Source organism: Hibiscus syriacus, unplaced genomic scaffold (assembly GCF_006381635.1).
Source record: "Hibiscus syriacus cultivar Baekdansim isolate YM2019G1 unplaced genomic scaffold, ASM638163v2 tig00116974_pilon, whole genome shotgun sequence".
NCBI lineage: Eukaryota > Viridiplantae > Streptophyta > Magnoliopsida > Malvales > Malvaceae > Hibiscus > Hibiscus syriacus.
The window spans coordinates 681,583-698,409 of NW_024063498.1; the positions used below are offsets into that span (position 1 = coordinate 681,583).

The 16,827-nt window shown below is 34.2% G+C and overlaps 2 protein-coding genes across 2 annotated transcripts; one reads left to right on the forward strand and one right to left on the reverse strand.

Annotated features, from left to right (window-relative positions):
• The first annotated feature begins 7,405 nt into the window (after positions 1 to 7,405).
• Positions 7,406 to 10,385, forward strand: LOC120192341 (glutathione hydrolase 3-like). The gene is made up of 6 exons (XM_039195129.1): positions 7,406 to 7,570; positions 7,986 to 8,326; positions 8,675 to 9,429; positions 9,509 to 9,773; positions 9,859 to 9,996; positions 10,070 to 10,385. Exons 1-6 carry the CDS (start codon positions 7,465 to 7,467, stop codon positions 10,334 to 10,336), a joined length of 1,872 nt encoding a protein of 623 aa, XP_039051060.1. The 5' UTR covers positions 7,406 to 7,464; the 3' UTR covers positions 10,337 to 10,385.
• Positions 10,386 to 10,751: 366 nt separating this feature from the next.
• Positions 10,752 to 14,862, reverse strand: LOC120192342 (ATP-dependent 6-phosphofructokinase 3-like). The gene is made up of 13 exons (XM_039195130.1): positions 14,297 to 14,862; positions 14,024 to 14,070; positions 13,898 to 13,937; positions 13,667 to 13,729; positions 13,431 to 13,568; positions 12,990 to 13,148; positions 12,823 to 12,876; positions 12,668 to 12,736; positions 12,421 to 12,550; positions 11,977 to 12,233; positions 11,823 to 11,871; positions 11,533 to 11,687; positions 10,752 to 11,137 (listed from the first exon to the last, which is right to left on the reverse strand). The coding sequence occupies exons 1-13, from the start codon at positions 14,405 to 14,407 to the stop codon at positions 10,985 to 10,987; spliced, it is 1,425 nt and encodes a 474-aa protein (XP_039051061.1). The 5' UTR covers positions 14,408 to 14,862; the 3' UTR covers positions 10,752 to 10,984.
• Positions 14,863 to 16,827: the final 1,965 nt, after the last annotated feature.

Below are 16,827 nucleotides of genomic sequence, written 5' to 3' on the forward strand. Positions count from 1 at the left end.
CAAATTTCTATCATTCAACCCATGTGTTATAGTTTTATTTAAACCTATGAATCTTTCCCATCTAGCTTATCTTATACGTTCATCTTATCATTTATGTTCAAATCCCCTAGTTGGTGTACTATTTTCACTTCATCCTATAGATCAATATTATCCAGTTTATTTCACTTATCATGTAAAAAATATAATTATATTTTACTATGATCACATAGTTTATATCTCATACTTTGCTTTCTCATGTTCACCTATATCATGTCATATGGCTCATATCTTTCTCATGCAGTCACATAGTTCAGTTTCACATATGTATATATATATATACCTTATATAGCACATACTTCTCATGACATTACATTCAAAAGCATGTCAACACATATATTCATGCATACATACAATTCATGTCATTCATATACTTATAATCATATATTCATGCATTCTAACATAGGAAATAGACTTGTCGCAAGTCTTGTTTCCATTTAGCACCATCAACTAACTAATATGCACTCACCTGGCCTCACTAGCCAATTTCAATCTCTTATCTTTCCCTTGATCGATCTTACTTGCCAAACGTTCCGGAATTGCTTTATGCGTAGAATCTACATAAATGTACATTTCGAGACCATCATTAGATACCTACACCTTGTAATTGGATACTATCAATTTAAACGAACTTATTAAATCCATATTCCCAATTTTCCTTTAGGGGGAATCGGTTCCCCCCCTATGGGGGTATCGGTTCCCCCATGACATACTGGAAATTCTTGTTCGTTTGAAGGGGTATCGGTTCCCCTTGAATGGGTACCGATTCCCCTTGCCCAGAAATCATATTTTGAGCTCGAAAATCCTTCATTTTCAGCTCAACACATCATACTTCATTCCCTTTAATATTCCTAACTTTCATACACATACTTAAACTCATTTCTACTCCATAATCCCTTCTTTAAACTCAAAATTCTATCTTCCATATAAGATTCAAAAATCATACCAAATTTCCAATGTGTTCTAATTCCAATTCTAACACTTCCTACCTCTTAATTTAATCCTTGACAAGTCAAATTCAACTTCACAATCTATTAACTCCTTCCATATCAAAAATTCACTTAAAAACTCATTTTTCTTAATTTCTCATAACTTGTTAATCTTTGAGGTTTAAGCCCCCTAAAGCTTTCCTTAATCTTTCTTAATATCCCAAGAATCAAAACAAGCTTTAAAACGAAAGAATTAACCAACTAAAGACTCACTTACCTTATACCAAGCTTCACGGTGGAGAGGAGGAAGAAGAAAACTGAAGAATGCTCTGGACTCTTCTTCATACGTGCTTATTACCCTTAAAAAAATTATAAAAAATCTTTCTGGTCAAATGACCATAATACCCTTAATTTCCTTTAATAATTACCAAATAACCTTCAATATATATTCAAATAATCATTGAATTCTTTCATTCTTCTACTTTAGTCACCAAATTCTGAAACTTTACAATTTGGTCACTAACCCGGTATTGCGGATGTTACAATAACACCCTATTATTCCAACCCAACCTATAAATTCAAGGAATTAACAAGATGAAATCAACATACATTTGCTTTGGCTCTCACGGTGAAGAGAAAAAAAAAGAAGAATGGAGAGTTCTCTGGAAACTTCTCCCATTTCCCACGTTTATATAGCCTACAAAAAGAAAGATAAAAATCTTTCTTGTCAAATAACCATTTTACCCTTCTTTCTTTCATTCTTTACTAAACCATCCATCACAAAATGTTTCTAATAAAGTCCCTGAACTTTTAACTTATTTCAAAATTGAGCATAAATTTTCAAAATTTGCATTTAAGTCACTGACCCATCTTTTGGGATGTTACAAATCTCCCATCTTTTTAAGAAAATTCGTCCTCGAATTTTCACTTCACACCTTAATAAGATCATATCTTTTAATGTTCTCATGTTGTTTTCTCTACCTTATTCCTTCACCATTACAATTACTAATTTACCTTCAATTTTCAAAAACTTAATTCATTTATATCTTTTCTCTTCTTTTATTGTACACTTACTCTTAACCGTTGAACATACATATCATGCTACTTATCATATAAACATTAACATTCGCTCTTATTACTCAAGACTCTAAATAAATTGATTTCCTTCGTCAAAATCTAATTGCCTTACAATAAAAACCCAACCTTTAATCCTTTCAAATAACATGCTTATTCTTGATAACTGGATCAACATACTGTATAATTTAACTGTCATTTGAACTTTCTTAACGCCTATAAATAATTTCTTATTCCTCTGACTATGTCTTATTGACCAAGAAACATAACCTTAAACCTTCATCATACTATCCATATATATATATATTCTTTTCAGTCGAAATAATGCATTCACTATTTCCATCACTTATCAAACATTCATTCTCATTCGTCCATAATACAATTCCTTTGGTACGAATTCAACCATTCCATTTACCTTTGTCTTATAACTGATCACTGATATACATATTCTTAAACCCTTCATTGGTCTTTTAATATTCTTCAATTAACATCAATCTCTTCCATTTTATCTTGTCCATGTTATAAAGAAACTATTCTATTTCAGAATGATTAAAGTTCCTTTAATACTATATTTCCAATCCATCTGAACTAATCGGCTTTATTCTCTGGCGGAGAATACAACTAATTCATATCTGGTTTAAAGTTAAAAACCAGAATCTCTACCTTTCTTTGATGGTGCTTAACTTTATGAAGCACTAATTCTCTTAATCATATGTGATTTTTGTTCTCCAATCCTTTCATTTTGAGCTCTTGCTAAATATTTAAAGCTATTAACCATTTCTTGAAACGAGTACAAATTCAAAACCATTAACACTCTTTTAATTTAAGGCGTAAGCCCTCAACAACCAATCACATATATCCTTCTTAATCGGAATTAACTCAGTAACAAATCTGCTTAACTTATTAAACTTACTTTCATACACATACATGTGTAATTCCCTTGCTTCAATCTCATATATTCAAGCTTTATTCGTCCTATAAATTAGTCATCTATATACTTATTCTTGAACTCTTCTACAATCAATAACCACATCACTTGATCTTTTAACGTTCTTAAGGTGACATTTGTCCACTATACTCTAGCTTGCCCACGTAGTAACGAAATTAGTCAATTTAACTTCTTCAATTTGGAGAAATAAAAACCTTCTAACATTATCTTCCTACCATTTAATTAAATGTCTATAACAATAGAACTTTTCTCAAATTTACCCTTGAACTCGGGTGTTCCCAACTCTTTTTGATACATTCATTCTATGAATTATAGAAGTATAAAATTGGAAACACATCAAAATATCATTCAACATCATGAAGATATTCTCTAATCTTGTATAGGCACTCCCTGAGGTTTCCGCTCTTTTCCCTGCCTGGCCAGGACAGGTGAATGTTATTACCTTCAGGTCTATCGCCTTGTGCTTCACTTTGAAAACTCTTATGAACATACATCTAATATAACATAACACTTTAACTCTATTATCAAGACAATATACTCTTTACACTATCAAATCATAAAATTTTTGCACTTTGTGTTGGCATGTATAATTTTTAAAACACTTTTGACTTCGTTTTTAGTCTCGAATCGGCTAAATCGTGGCTCTGATACCATTAAATGTAACACTCTCAACCCGTATCTGACCCGAATACGAATCCGAGGTGTCATATTGACTTTTCAAAACTTGTCTCTTAAAAAAACATGAATTTTTTTTAACTTTCGTTAAATAAAATTCGATATTTTACATAAAAGAAACCGTTTGGTTTTACAAATCCTATCAGAGCATATTCAATTCTATCAATTAGTACATGACAATTATATTCAACATAATAAAATACAAAATCACATCTATTTATTTTATGATCTGAACTTTGTAAAGGAGAGCTGACATGTCTTCATCCTCTTAACGTCTCTTCTCGCTTTCTGGAATATATAAAATATATAACGTAACCATGACTCCTAACAATGAATGCATGTTTTCTACTATCATATCAAACAACCTCATATACACTTCCACGTAATTAATATATACATACATATACATCATCATATCATCAATGCTTATATATTATTTCATGTCCATAAAGTCTTGTGTATTTATCCCACTCAGCTTATCACATTTTCCTATTATCATTTAATCCTTTATTCTATATAATTCTTAATCATAAATTCCTATCCCAAAATCACATACCTTATCCCGTATTCCATAAGTTCTATCTATCATATACTCATAGGTTTTGGTGACATGTTCTATATCATATTCTTGTATAACAACTCCTTATATTCTATTAATTCATTTTACGTATAAGTTATCACATAAACATATATATTTTAGTAACTTATCGTAAATTAACTCCTATAATATTTTCATTGAAATATATAATCTTCCTATACGGCTTATCATATATTCTTATTCTTATCCCTATATATATATATTTTCTATTTGATATATTATTTACTTTATCTCTATTCTAATATAGCTTCCATTATATTATTTCACTCACAAAGTATATTTCACACTACAATCTTAATTATTCTATTCATATACTCCTATAATTCACTCCCCCATTACATATACTTATGGAGTTCACAACATTTCTCAAGTAATTACTCATAACATATCATATAAGCTCATTTTATTTCTTTATAATCCAACATATCAAACAATCATAAATTATAGCATTAAACCATGTAACATATGCAATACATTCAGCCAATACACTCACTTCCAATTACATAATTATATAACAATCATGTTACTTCTTATTTATATTATATCTTTACTGGCCCATGTACACTTTGGAGAACTAAAGATATGTGAGTCTATTGAGATTGTGTACTATGTTGTCACCACAGCTCGTATAAATGCACCGAAGTGCCACATAGAATTGGTGCCACGTAGAATTGCACCGTAGTGCTATAAGATGTCCCTAAGGACCACGTAGAAAATTCCTTAAGAATCATATACATATGCCAAGGACCAAATATGTGTCTCAAAAGACCTCATACATGTTCCAAAGAATACATATATGTCCCGAAAGACCGCGTAAACCCTCGACTCTTGGCATGCCAACTATACCTATAGCTCTCGTATCATATAACATAGGCATTTTCACTTATATCATTTCACATATACACTTTCATATCACATGTCATATAAGCTCATAGCTTCTTTCACATATACATGTAGTCACATAGCTTCTTTTCATATTCTCATAGGATCACATAGCTTATATCTTATACTTTGTTTTCTCATGTTCACATATATCATGTCATATGGCTCATATCTTTCTCATACAATCACATAGTTCAGTTTCACATATGTTCATATATATAAACATCACAGAGCACATACTTCTTATATCATTACATACAAAAGCATGTTAACACACATAATTATGCATACATACAATTCATGTCATCCATATACATATAATCATATATTCATGCATTCTAACATAGGAAATAGACTTATCGCAAGTCTTGTTTCCATTTAACACCCTAAACTAACTAATATGCACTCACCTTGGCCTCACTAAGTTCCAATCCACTTTTATGATTTCCTCTCTTTCGATCGAATCTTAACTTGATAATCGTTCCGGAACTTGTTCGTGCTCGATATCTATATAAATATACATTTTAAGGTAATTATCAGATATCTACACCTTGTAATTTGATGCTAATAACTTGAATGAATTTAACAGACCAATATTCACTTTTTCCTTTAGGGGTGTACCGATGCACTATGTATGCATCGGTACATAAATTAGGTTCGAAATACCCATGCATCGATGCACCCCTTAATGTATTGATGCACCTTCAAAATTGGTCTTAGTGCATTGGTGCATATTCATAGTGTACCGATGCACCTGCCCAGAATAGGCTATTTCACCCGAAATTCCTCAATACTTTACCCAAATTTTCATGTATAAACCCTTTATTATGTTCTCAAACTCATCTATAACCATTATAACTAATTTCTAGCATTCCAACACCTTTTAATCTCCTATATTTCATCCAGATTCTTAAAGCTAAGAATCATACCAAAATATCAACATGATCTAAATTCAATTCTAATGCTTTAGACTTCTTAATTCTTCTTATGCCAAGTCAAAAATCTCATCAAAACCCTAAAAACCAAACCATAACAAAATTCATCTTTAAAACTATTTTTACAAATCCCATCATAACTCATTCATCTTATTGTTTTAAGTTTATATAAGCTTTCCTTAAGCTTATATAACACCCAATTATTCCAACCCAACCTATAAATTCAAGGAATTAACAAGATGAAATCAACATACCTTTGCTTTGGCTCTCACGTTGAAGAGAAAAAAAGAAGAAGAATAGAGAGTACCGTGGAAACTTTCTCCTATTTCCCACGTTTATATAGCCTACAAAAAAAAAAAGATAAAAATCTTTCTTGTCAAATAACCATTTTACCCTTCTTTCTTTCATTCTTTACTAAACCATCCATCACAAAATGTTTCCAATAAAGTCATGAACTTTTAACTTATTTTAAAATTGAGCATAAATTTTCAAAATTTGCATTTAAGTCACTGACCCATCTTTTGGGATGTTACACTGCAAATTCAATTGTTCGAATTCATTGAATTAGGTTACCCTGGACCAAGACGATCAGCTAGCCTCGCACGTGTATGTATGCTCAATATCACATCTTTGATCAAGTTGATGTTGTTTCCTAATTTTCAATGCCGTTTTTGCCATTAACATCAGATTCATTGATCGATAATGAGCGCCGTTACGAACATTTTGCAACTAGTTTGACCTTTTGTTTTCGCAAGTGGTGTGGTTAGTGGCAGTGATGTCAAATCTCTTGATTCTATGCATTTAAGACGAGGGGAGTTCAAAAATATTTGATACTCGATTTGTTGATTTGTCCATCTACCTAGAACACTTAAGTTGACTGAATAATTTGAACAACTCATAATTAAAAAAAATTAGTTTTTCTAGGTGAATCAAGTTTTATTCACCCCTACTAGTTTTATTGGTGTTGGGACTGAAATTTAAATATCCGAAAAACAGACTTAAATAGACTAATTCCACAACATAAATATAGTACAGGGACTAATTCCACAACATAAATATAGTAAAGGGACTAATTATAGAAATCGACCAAAATACTTGATTGTTACGTGGCAGTACATGATAGGGTAAGAGAGAGGAATCTTGTCCAACTAAGCAATCCAGTGTCCCGACAGCAGTAAGAGGCTAAGAGCCAAGTCGCTTGCTTCCCCACTTCAAATTCTTTTAATATCTGATGCGTGATATTTGCGCATTCTTTATTGGTGATCTCCACTGATTCAATCTTACATTTTGTATATATATAACTCTACCTAAATCGTTGACAGTACTCCCCTCTCCACACCTAACCTTGTGCACAGATTTCAGGAAAAACAAGCAGCAATTTCTATCATGGAAGCTCCCCTTTTATCTTTGATGCCAAATGAGAAGAACAATAAGATAAACAGTTACCGGAACACAGCTCTCCGATTCTTCCTTGTTTGTGTCACCTTTTCTAGTCAGTTTCTTCTCTTTTTTGTCAATGATCTTGTGCTATCTTTCTGGGTTTCCAGGATTAATTGCCCTGCTCTTATCCATTTCATTAAAGTTAATGGTTCTGTTTTCTCTCATATATATGTGTGTGTGTGTTCATTTGCTCTGTCAAATGTTTATAAATAATACCCAGAGTTTCTTTTTTGATCCTTTTGAATATAACCATGCTGTATTTTGTGTTGGTCAATAAATGGTTGAATTAGGTTTCGGACAAGTTTCATTTCCTTTTATTTTATTATAGCCTTATGAACCTGGACGGTTTTTGTGATCTGATACCATGATTACATCATTACAGAGCTAAAGATTCTTCTTGCTTCATGTAGTTTTATAATCATATCTTGTATGCTTTGTTTGATGCTGAGATGTGGTGTATGTTTCAGTTGGAGGCCTAATAATATTCGGAGATGGCTTTAGTTACTTACTAGTTAAAGGAGGGAACAAGTACGATAGCAGGGTTGGAGTTCGTGGCCCCAATAGTGTCGAGTCAGAGCACGGGGTTGTTGCCGCAGACGATGGCCGTTGTTCTGAAATCGGAGTGCTTATGCTCAAGAAAGGTGGGCATGCGGTAGATGCAGCGGTGGCAACGGCATTGTGCGTCGGGGTTGTCAACCCGATGGCTAGCGGAATTGGTGGTGGATCTTTCATGGTTGTTTGGTCTTCATCGACTTCAGAAGTCCAAGCCTTCGATTCGAGAGAAACTGCTCCGTTAACCGCTTCGCAGGTTCGAAATTCTCTCTTTCAGCTATATTGTTTCCAAGACAAGTTGATCTATTATTGGTCAACACGTGCTCGAGTTACAGCAAACTTTTTTCTAGTTCATGTTGTATCAATCTACCCTTATATGTGTGATTTTATTTGAAACATAAACTCGGGGAGGGTGCAGGGCGATCAATTTCAGATCGGAAACCCCATTCATTAGGTAGAGAAGATCACTGATATCCCGTTAGCCGCTTTCGAACTTATTCTGGTTCAACAATCAATCTCAATATTATCCGTTGCAGAGGACTCGAGCCTAGGCTCCTAGCTTCTGTCTTGATTGTGCCTGCTAACGTTGTTATTATTGTTGCAGAACATGTATGAGACTGATATGAGAGCCAAGTACCATGGTGCGTTGTCAATGGGAGTTCCCGGCGAGATCGCTGGCCTTCACAAAGCTTGGCTGAGATACGGTCGACTAGATTGGAAGACACTATTTGAGCCTGCAATAAAACTAGCTAAACACGGATTTGTCATCGAACCATACCTCGGATTAAACATTGCTTCGCATGCGCAGTTGATTATGGACGATCTCGGCTTAAGGCAGGTGTTTGCACCGGAGGGAAAGTTGTTACGGGCAGGCGAAAAGTGCTATAATGTCGAGCTGGCTCACAGCCTTGAGAAACTGGCAGAACATGGACCAGAGGCATTATATAATGGAACGATCGGAGAAAATTTGGTGGAAGATGTGAGACAGGTTGGTGGGATTTTGACAATGGAGGATTTAAGGAATTACGACGTAGAAATTACAGATGCAATGACTGCAAATGTGATGAATTACACTATATACGGAATGCCACCTCCTTCAAGTGGAACACTTGGCATGTCTCTGGTCATGAACATCTTGGACAGCTATGGAAGTGCTAATGCCGCAAAGGGCGATCTCGGGCTTCATCGCCTGATCGAAGCATTGAAACACATGTTTGCTGAAAGAATGAACTTGGGTGACCCTGATTTCGTTAATGTAACCGAATATGTATCTGAAATGCTTTCTGTTTCTTATGCAAAGCAAATCCAGGCAAAGATAGTCGACGACACAACTTTCCCTGCAAGCTATTATATGTACAGGTATGTGTGGTTTACAAACAAACCCTTTAGATTCTTGTCAATGAAGCTTCTGAGCTTTTGTAATCCTTTTCATTACCAGATGGAGTCAACTTAGAGACCATGGAACTAGCCATTTCTGCATCGTGGATGCAGAACGCAATGCCGTATCTATGACCACCACTGTGAATTACCCTTTCGGAGCTGGAGTACTATCAGCTTCCACCGGGATTATCATTAACAACGAGATGGGCGATTTCTCAGCACCAACAGAGATATCCCCAGACATGCTCCCTCCTGCTCCGGCAAACTTTATCAGACCAAACAAGAGACCTCTATCTTCCATGACACCACTTATTATTACCAAGGTTTCAGAGCTTCCCAGTGCGATCGTGCAGCCAAGAAATCTACATGTCTTGCCCCTTTCACTAACCTTAATACCTCTTTTGGCAGGATAATCAGCTGGCCGGAGTCATTGGTGGCAGCGGCGGAATGAACATAATACCAGCAGTGACCCAGGTTTTTCTAAATCATTTTATCTTGGGGATGGAACCTTTGGCTGCAGTAGAACATCCAAGGATCTACCACAAGGTGTGATTCGATCGAATACATATAGTTGTATTTGGAAGGTTATCCAATGGACTTAATCTTTGGTTTGCTGCAGTTAATACCAAATGTAATCTCGTATGAAAACTGGACTTGCATCGATGGTGATCACATCGAGCTTGCAGAGGAGACAAAGATATTTCTGAGAGAGAAGGGGCATCAGCTGGAGCCAAAGTCAGGTGGAGCTATCGTTCAGTTTGTTGTACAAACACTCCAAGAACCAATAGTAACTGGTCGTAAACTCGGAAAAGATTCATACATATTTCATGGAAAATTAACTGCTGTTAGCGACCCTAGAAAAGATGGCAAGCCTGCAGCCCTTTGAATAACTTGCTAAGCATAAGTTCTAGAAGCAATGTGCCACTAAAGAAAAATTAAATGCAGTGTATGTAAATGGAGGAATGAGATGGGAGAAGCCTGTTGGTGGGTGTGAACTTAGCTTCTTTCGGACAATCTCGGCTTCGAAGATGACACTGCCCTTGATTGTTGCAGTTGAGGTCCAAGCCATTCTTAAGTTCACTTGAATATGTAATGTTAAAAGTTTCGATAACAATGATATCAACTACTTTAATATTTAATCAACGAATTCTTTTGCTGAGTGATCACAGAAATGATATGACGAATAACTCAATTACAAAGAACAAGAACTTGAAAACTATAATGAATGTTAGACCAATATGTAAACAAGGCTGTGGCTGCCATTAGAAGATATTACAAGTCGTGAATAAAGTTTGAACAGCATAACACTCGTTAATATAAAGTAAATACAAGATCTAATAAACTATTCAAACATAAGGTCTGTCCGAAACCCCAACAGAAGTTGGTAAAAATTCAATCTGGAAACCCAAAACTCAGCATGCTGAATAGTACACAACAGAATCATTTTAGGACTTTTGCAAGAACACTAGACAGCTGATTAATTTGCTTATTAATAAACTATGCACTACACATGCGCCTCGATAAACTATAAACATCAATTGGGGTTACAGTTTCCATTATCCAACACATCGACCTTGTCTTCGATGATATCTTTGGAGTGCAAAAAGCTTGGTTGATTCGTTGAAGACAGAAGCCTTGCCCACATCCTATCTGTTATCACAACCTTGTTTTGTTTCTCGGTAATCCGCTGCACACAAATTATCATCCCAAATTAAAACTTCATATTGAACACCGGTTAAGGTGTGTTGCATCCATATCTAATTCTATCCCCACCCTTGTGATATCCATACATATACATCAAGGCAAATTCTTTGGAAGAGACTTATGATATAGCATAGGTGTACAACCCAGAAGAATTGAATGCAAGTGTTACAAGGAATACTAGAACCTGGACATTGGAATTAACTGACCACCATAAGAGATGATGCATGCAGAGAACCAGGAAGGTTCCACGTTGCAGAAGGGGTACTAAAATAACAGTCTCTGAATACTACGGCATTATAAAGCATGCAATTAAAAAAAACATCGATTTTCTAAACTAATATTTCCAAATTAAAGCTCTTTATGTCATTTCAAACTCACGTAGAAAGGTATGTATGTCTGCCTGCCGTTGACAAGACCACTTGTGTATCCAGTGTACCCAGCCATTGCTCCATGAACAGCACTTTGAGCAAGAAGTGTGCAATAAACATTGTCAGATGCATTACTTGGAATAGCACGAATCATATAGGTAGGGTCTGCGAGAAGATGAAAGAAAAAAGTTCAGCAACTTCTGCCATTAACTAGTAACTTCAACTGAAAAAGACATATGGTTTCTTTTCCTCTTGAGAAATGAAATCTTCAAGAAAATCTTAAATATTTACTCGACTGACCTATATATTTGAGGTTTATGGTCATCTTCCTTTCTTTTGAAAAGTGGTCCTGGAAATGACAGGCAAAAATCAATGAATGTCACATCAAAAACTTCCATATTATACATCTTTACGTGTCTGTGAACTGTTGCAAAGTCGAATCTATATGGCATACATTGATCCTCTGCGATACCCATAGTCCAACATCCTGGAGAAGCTTGTTTCCTGAAGCATCTTTCTGTGTACTTGATTCAGCAAGTAGCTCCTGTCCTGCACCCTCTGCTATCACGAGAACCATGTGCCCATTTTCTTTAAGTCGCCTCTCAATGTATTCAAAAAGTCCTCCAGGTCCTTCAAGATAAAAGGGTGATTCCGGTATCAAGCAACAATCCACATCTCTGCTTGCAAGAGTAGCATACATTGCAATAAAACCTGAATATTACTGAGGGTTAGATTGCACTAAGAACAAAAAATGAACAATCTAACAGTTTCAGGAAACGAAGAAGTATGATAAAAGGGAATGTAAACTCCACTGTAGAACAAAAGCATAAATGAAAGGAACAAAACCATTAACTTCACAAGATTAACACTTCCACGAGAGACCAAACAAGAAACTTACCACTGTAGCGACCCATCAACTTCACAAGGCCAATGCCATTCTCAAAACTTTCAGCTTCAACATGAGCAGCATTAATGGCGCGTTGAGCCTCTTCCACAGCAGTATCAAAGCCAAAGGACTTGTCAATAACCTATCATGCATGAAAAAGGAACAAAGTTAAAAGACCGTGTGGTAACCAAATAAAATTGGTTGCAATTTCTAACAGGCTTCTGGTTCAACAACATTCTATACAAGCCAAGATGATTACCGGGACGTCATTGTCAATGGTTTTAGGTATTCCAACAACTGAAACTTTAAGACCACGCCTTCTAACTTCCTGTAAATTATGGAATAAACTTCTTTTTTAAATACGTATAAATTTGCATAGCAAATCAATGCTTGCATATCCTATCATAGAATCACCTCAAATATAACAGATGCTCCTCTCTGAGTTCCATCTCCACCGATAATGTAAACCTGTGGTAACACAGACACTCATAAGTCAGTCAGTTGGTATGCCTTGATCATAACAACTAATTATAGTTCAATTATTGGCAACACTCACAAATATCATAGTATTACTATCAGACCTGATTAATCCCTCGATCCTGAATGCTGTCAACAATCTTTGCGGTATCATGCCCACCTCGTGATGTTCCAAGGATTGTTCCACCACGTTTATGGATATCATTGACAACCTTGGGATCTAAATGCACAGTATTTTTAGCATAAAAACCCCTGTATCCTCCCTGCAAATGCACAAAACTCATTAATTGTTAATGCAACAACTCATTCAATGATGGAAGACATTTATCATAAAACATCTTCTAACCAAGTGAAAACATGCCAGCATGAAAATGGTAGGTTGACACATTTAATGAGGAAGTCCATATAGTAAGCATTTATATGTTTTCATTTAGTCATTTAGATGGGGTGCTATTATTAGCAATTTAAAGCCAGAAACTATATTAATGTTTCAAAAACTTCTCTTACTCCTAAAGGAACAAACTTGAGGCCGGATGATCACTTACATCTATCCCTAGAACTTTCTTCACACCATACATGTGGTACAAGCCGCATACGATCTCTCTAATCACAGTGTTGAGTCCGGGGCAAAGACCACCACAGGTTACAATACAGGCAAGAACATCATCAGAGTGAAAATATACCTAGGAAACCATCAAATACCCAACAGATCATTGTAAAAAGTAAAAACACAATTTAGAGTCCCATCGTTCACATTTCATACATAACGTTAAACACATACCTTTTGACGTGGTCCAGCTCGTCGGAAATGCACTCCTCTGGGACTATCCTTGTGAATAACAATCTGTAAAGACACGAAAATATCTGAAAACTATATTAAAAGTACATACCCAATACGAGTATACTTCATTTTTTTTTAATTTCTTCTAATATTTGGATTCATACCTATAACTGAATATATGTTGATATACATAGATATACAAATATTTATATTAGATATTGTAAGACTAACCTTTTGAGGAACGGTGTCATCTACATGGACAAAATATTGCCTGGTGAAACAAGGAAATTGATCCAATTAATAGCAGAACCGACAATGAATATGTGTGTGTGTAAAGAGTTGTGAAATGAGGCTTACTTAACAACTGAGTATGCCGGATTGTCTTGCAACGGATTGGTATAAACCTTACAAGTAAAAGGTGAAAGAAAATCAGATAGACTTGTAGGAGTTACTTTTTAACTTACTTATTATATTATCAAACAACTATAAAAAGAAGATATGAATGCAAAATGGAATCTAGAACTGTAATTAGTGCCCAGAAAAAAGATACAGGGAAATGGAGCTTATGAAAAGATAGTTTCCTTTTACTTTTCCAATCCATTTTACCAGCAACAAATAAATTATACGTACAGGAAGATCAGGGATGTAATCCGATAAGTGAGGAACATCTTCAAGAACATAACCACCGGGACCGGTGATGATCTTAGGCTTAGGGGTCTCAGGCGAAGCGGAGGAAGCCATCGAACGCTCAATCTTCAAACCACCAAAACTACTGCTGCTGCTGCTGCTGCTGCTACTACCACTTAAACGACAAACTAATAGCCGAAATTAACAGAACTGGATGACGACGAAAATAGCGAACCAACCTTATTATGAAGATTTTTGTTCAGGGGAGAAGGGAAAGAAGGGAATCCATTCAACGGGACATGGGGACGAGTTTTTGGAAACGAAAGAAAAAACAAGAAAAACCCATATTTGTAGGAGAAGTAACTGTTTGACAACGAGAAAAAAAATTGAAAAACTGGACGAGCTTTGATTTGGTGAACAATGGGCCTTTATATAGCAGAAGAAGGGAAGATTAATGGAAAAACCTGGTTCCGCCCCTCTCGTTGATTGAGTGTGTGGTTTTTGACGCTGATAGAAGAGCGAAAGAGGATCGCAATTCGCAATCGTACGGCTTTGGATATTTCTTTTATTTTCCTATCCCAGGTTGGGTGTTGACTGGTGCTCACAGTGGTGAAGATGAAGATTCGACTTTATATCCTGGTTTAAAAAATTGGTTTCTTTTCAGTCTTTTGGAAAAAAACCAATACCGGGTGTGATCACGCACATTGGATGAATGTTCTTCTGTAGCTATAGCAATTGTATTAGAATCTAAATTAGAGATATAAATTACGATTGCGATATTTTTAATTATATTATCTTTATTATTATTATAATAATTATGAATATCACAATCATATAATAATATCTGCCGACATTATTACTGTTATACAGTGGACATTATAACAGTAACCAAATGTTATTTAAATCACATTCTAAACCAAGATGAATCATTGTCCACTACATGTTTGTTAAAAGGGTAATATACTTTTTCTATAACTCTTGAACTTTAAAAATTTTAATTTAATCACTTAATTTTTAATAATTCTACCATACTTATTTAACGTTATTATAACATGAAATCAATCTTTTGAAATTATAAGAACACGAACACCAAAACTTTCTTTTAAGTTTATACAAATACTTTTAAAATTTTAATCTAACTTTTTAAATTTTCTTTGATTTTTTCGACATTAAAAAATGTGTTTTTTAAATTTGAATGATAGAAAAAGAAAAAGAAGAGTGATATACCTTAATTCTATAGTGATCGAGTGATGTAGACTGTATATCAATTTTTGTTTTTAGTTTTAAATTAAAACTCCTTGAATTATAGAGAATTTTTGAAAAATTATAAACTCGTGTGGTGATAATAGAAAATGAGATAAATTCATAAGTTGTTAAAGTAATCGAAGAAAACTTTAGAAAACGGTAAGAATAAAATTCTAATAGTTTTAAAGTTGTTGGAGAAAAATAAAAATTGGACAAAAGACGACTTTCACGCTAATAAAAATACAGCTCATGTCAGCAAAAATAAATCATATCACCCAATTATTTATAATTTAATATTCAAATAACTAAAAATATATCAATTCTAAAGTTGAATAATTAAAATATTTTTTTAAAATTTAATCACCAAAACAACAATATAATCAAAATAAAGGGATAAAAAGCATAATTTACCGTCTTTGGTGCCCGTTTTCAACTTTAGTTTACTTTTCGAACACGAATATATTTGTCAAGCACAGCTAGAGGTGCTAGGTAAGGTAATATGCCGTGGCTGATTTATCTTACCATAATTGTTTCCATATTGAGTATTATATAAATTTATATTATATTTTAAATTATATTTTAAGTTTTTTATTTTTAAAATGAATAAAATTTATATTAAAAATCGTGATTTAAATTTTAGTTACATAAAAGTGTATGAAATTATACATTTGATACATTGTTGATCTCACATGAGTACGGGGCAGGGTCGGCCTGGGCATAGATTAGGGGTGCGACCGCCTAAGGTCCCAAGCTTGAAGGGGCACATTTTTTAAAATATTGTTAAGTTTAGTAATTAAAAAATATTTTTAAACGTATTTTTTTTTATTTCAAACACTCGAAAATATAGTAATTTAGTGGGCCTCAATAATTTAAAAATATTTTAAAAAATCATTTTTTATTAAAAAAAACTCAAAAATATGATTATCCAATGGCCCTATTTTAATGATTGAAAGAAAAACTAAGCGTGGGTCACCACTTATCTGATTGTCATCACCTCCTGACCTATGGCTCTTAAAATATCAGGACCGACCCTGGTATGGGGAAAACCCCATATTACAATATAATTTTGTTTAAATGAGATTATTGTGTTGATAAAACTATATATATATATTTAGGTTTTAAAATACTTTTGTATAATTATGTTATAATTTGTTGTCGATTATTTTAGTTTATAGCGTTTTATATATATATGCGTATGTTTTGTATCGTTTTTATTTTATTTTGCGATATGCTAATTATCACTTTTTTGTAATAATTAAAATATTAAAAGAACATATAAAATAATTACG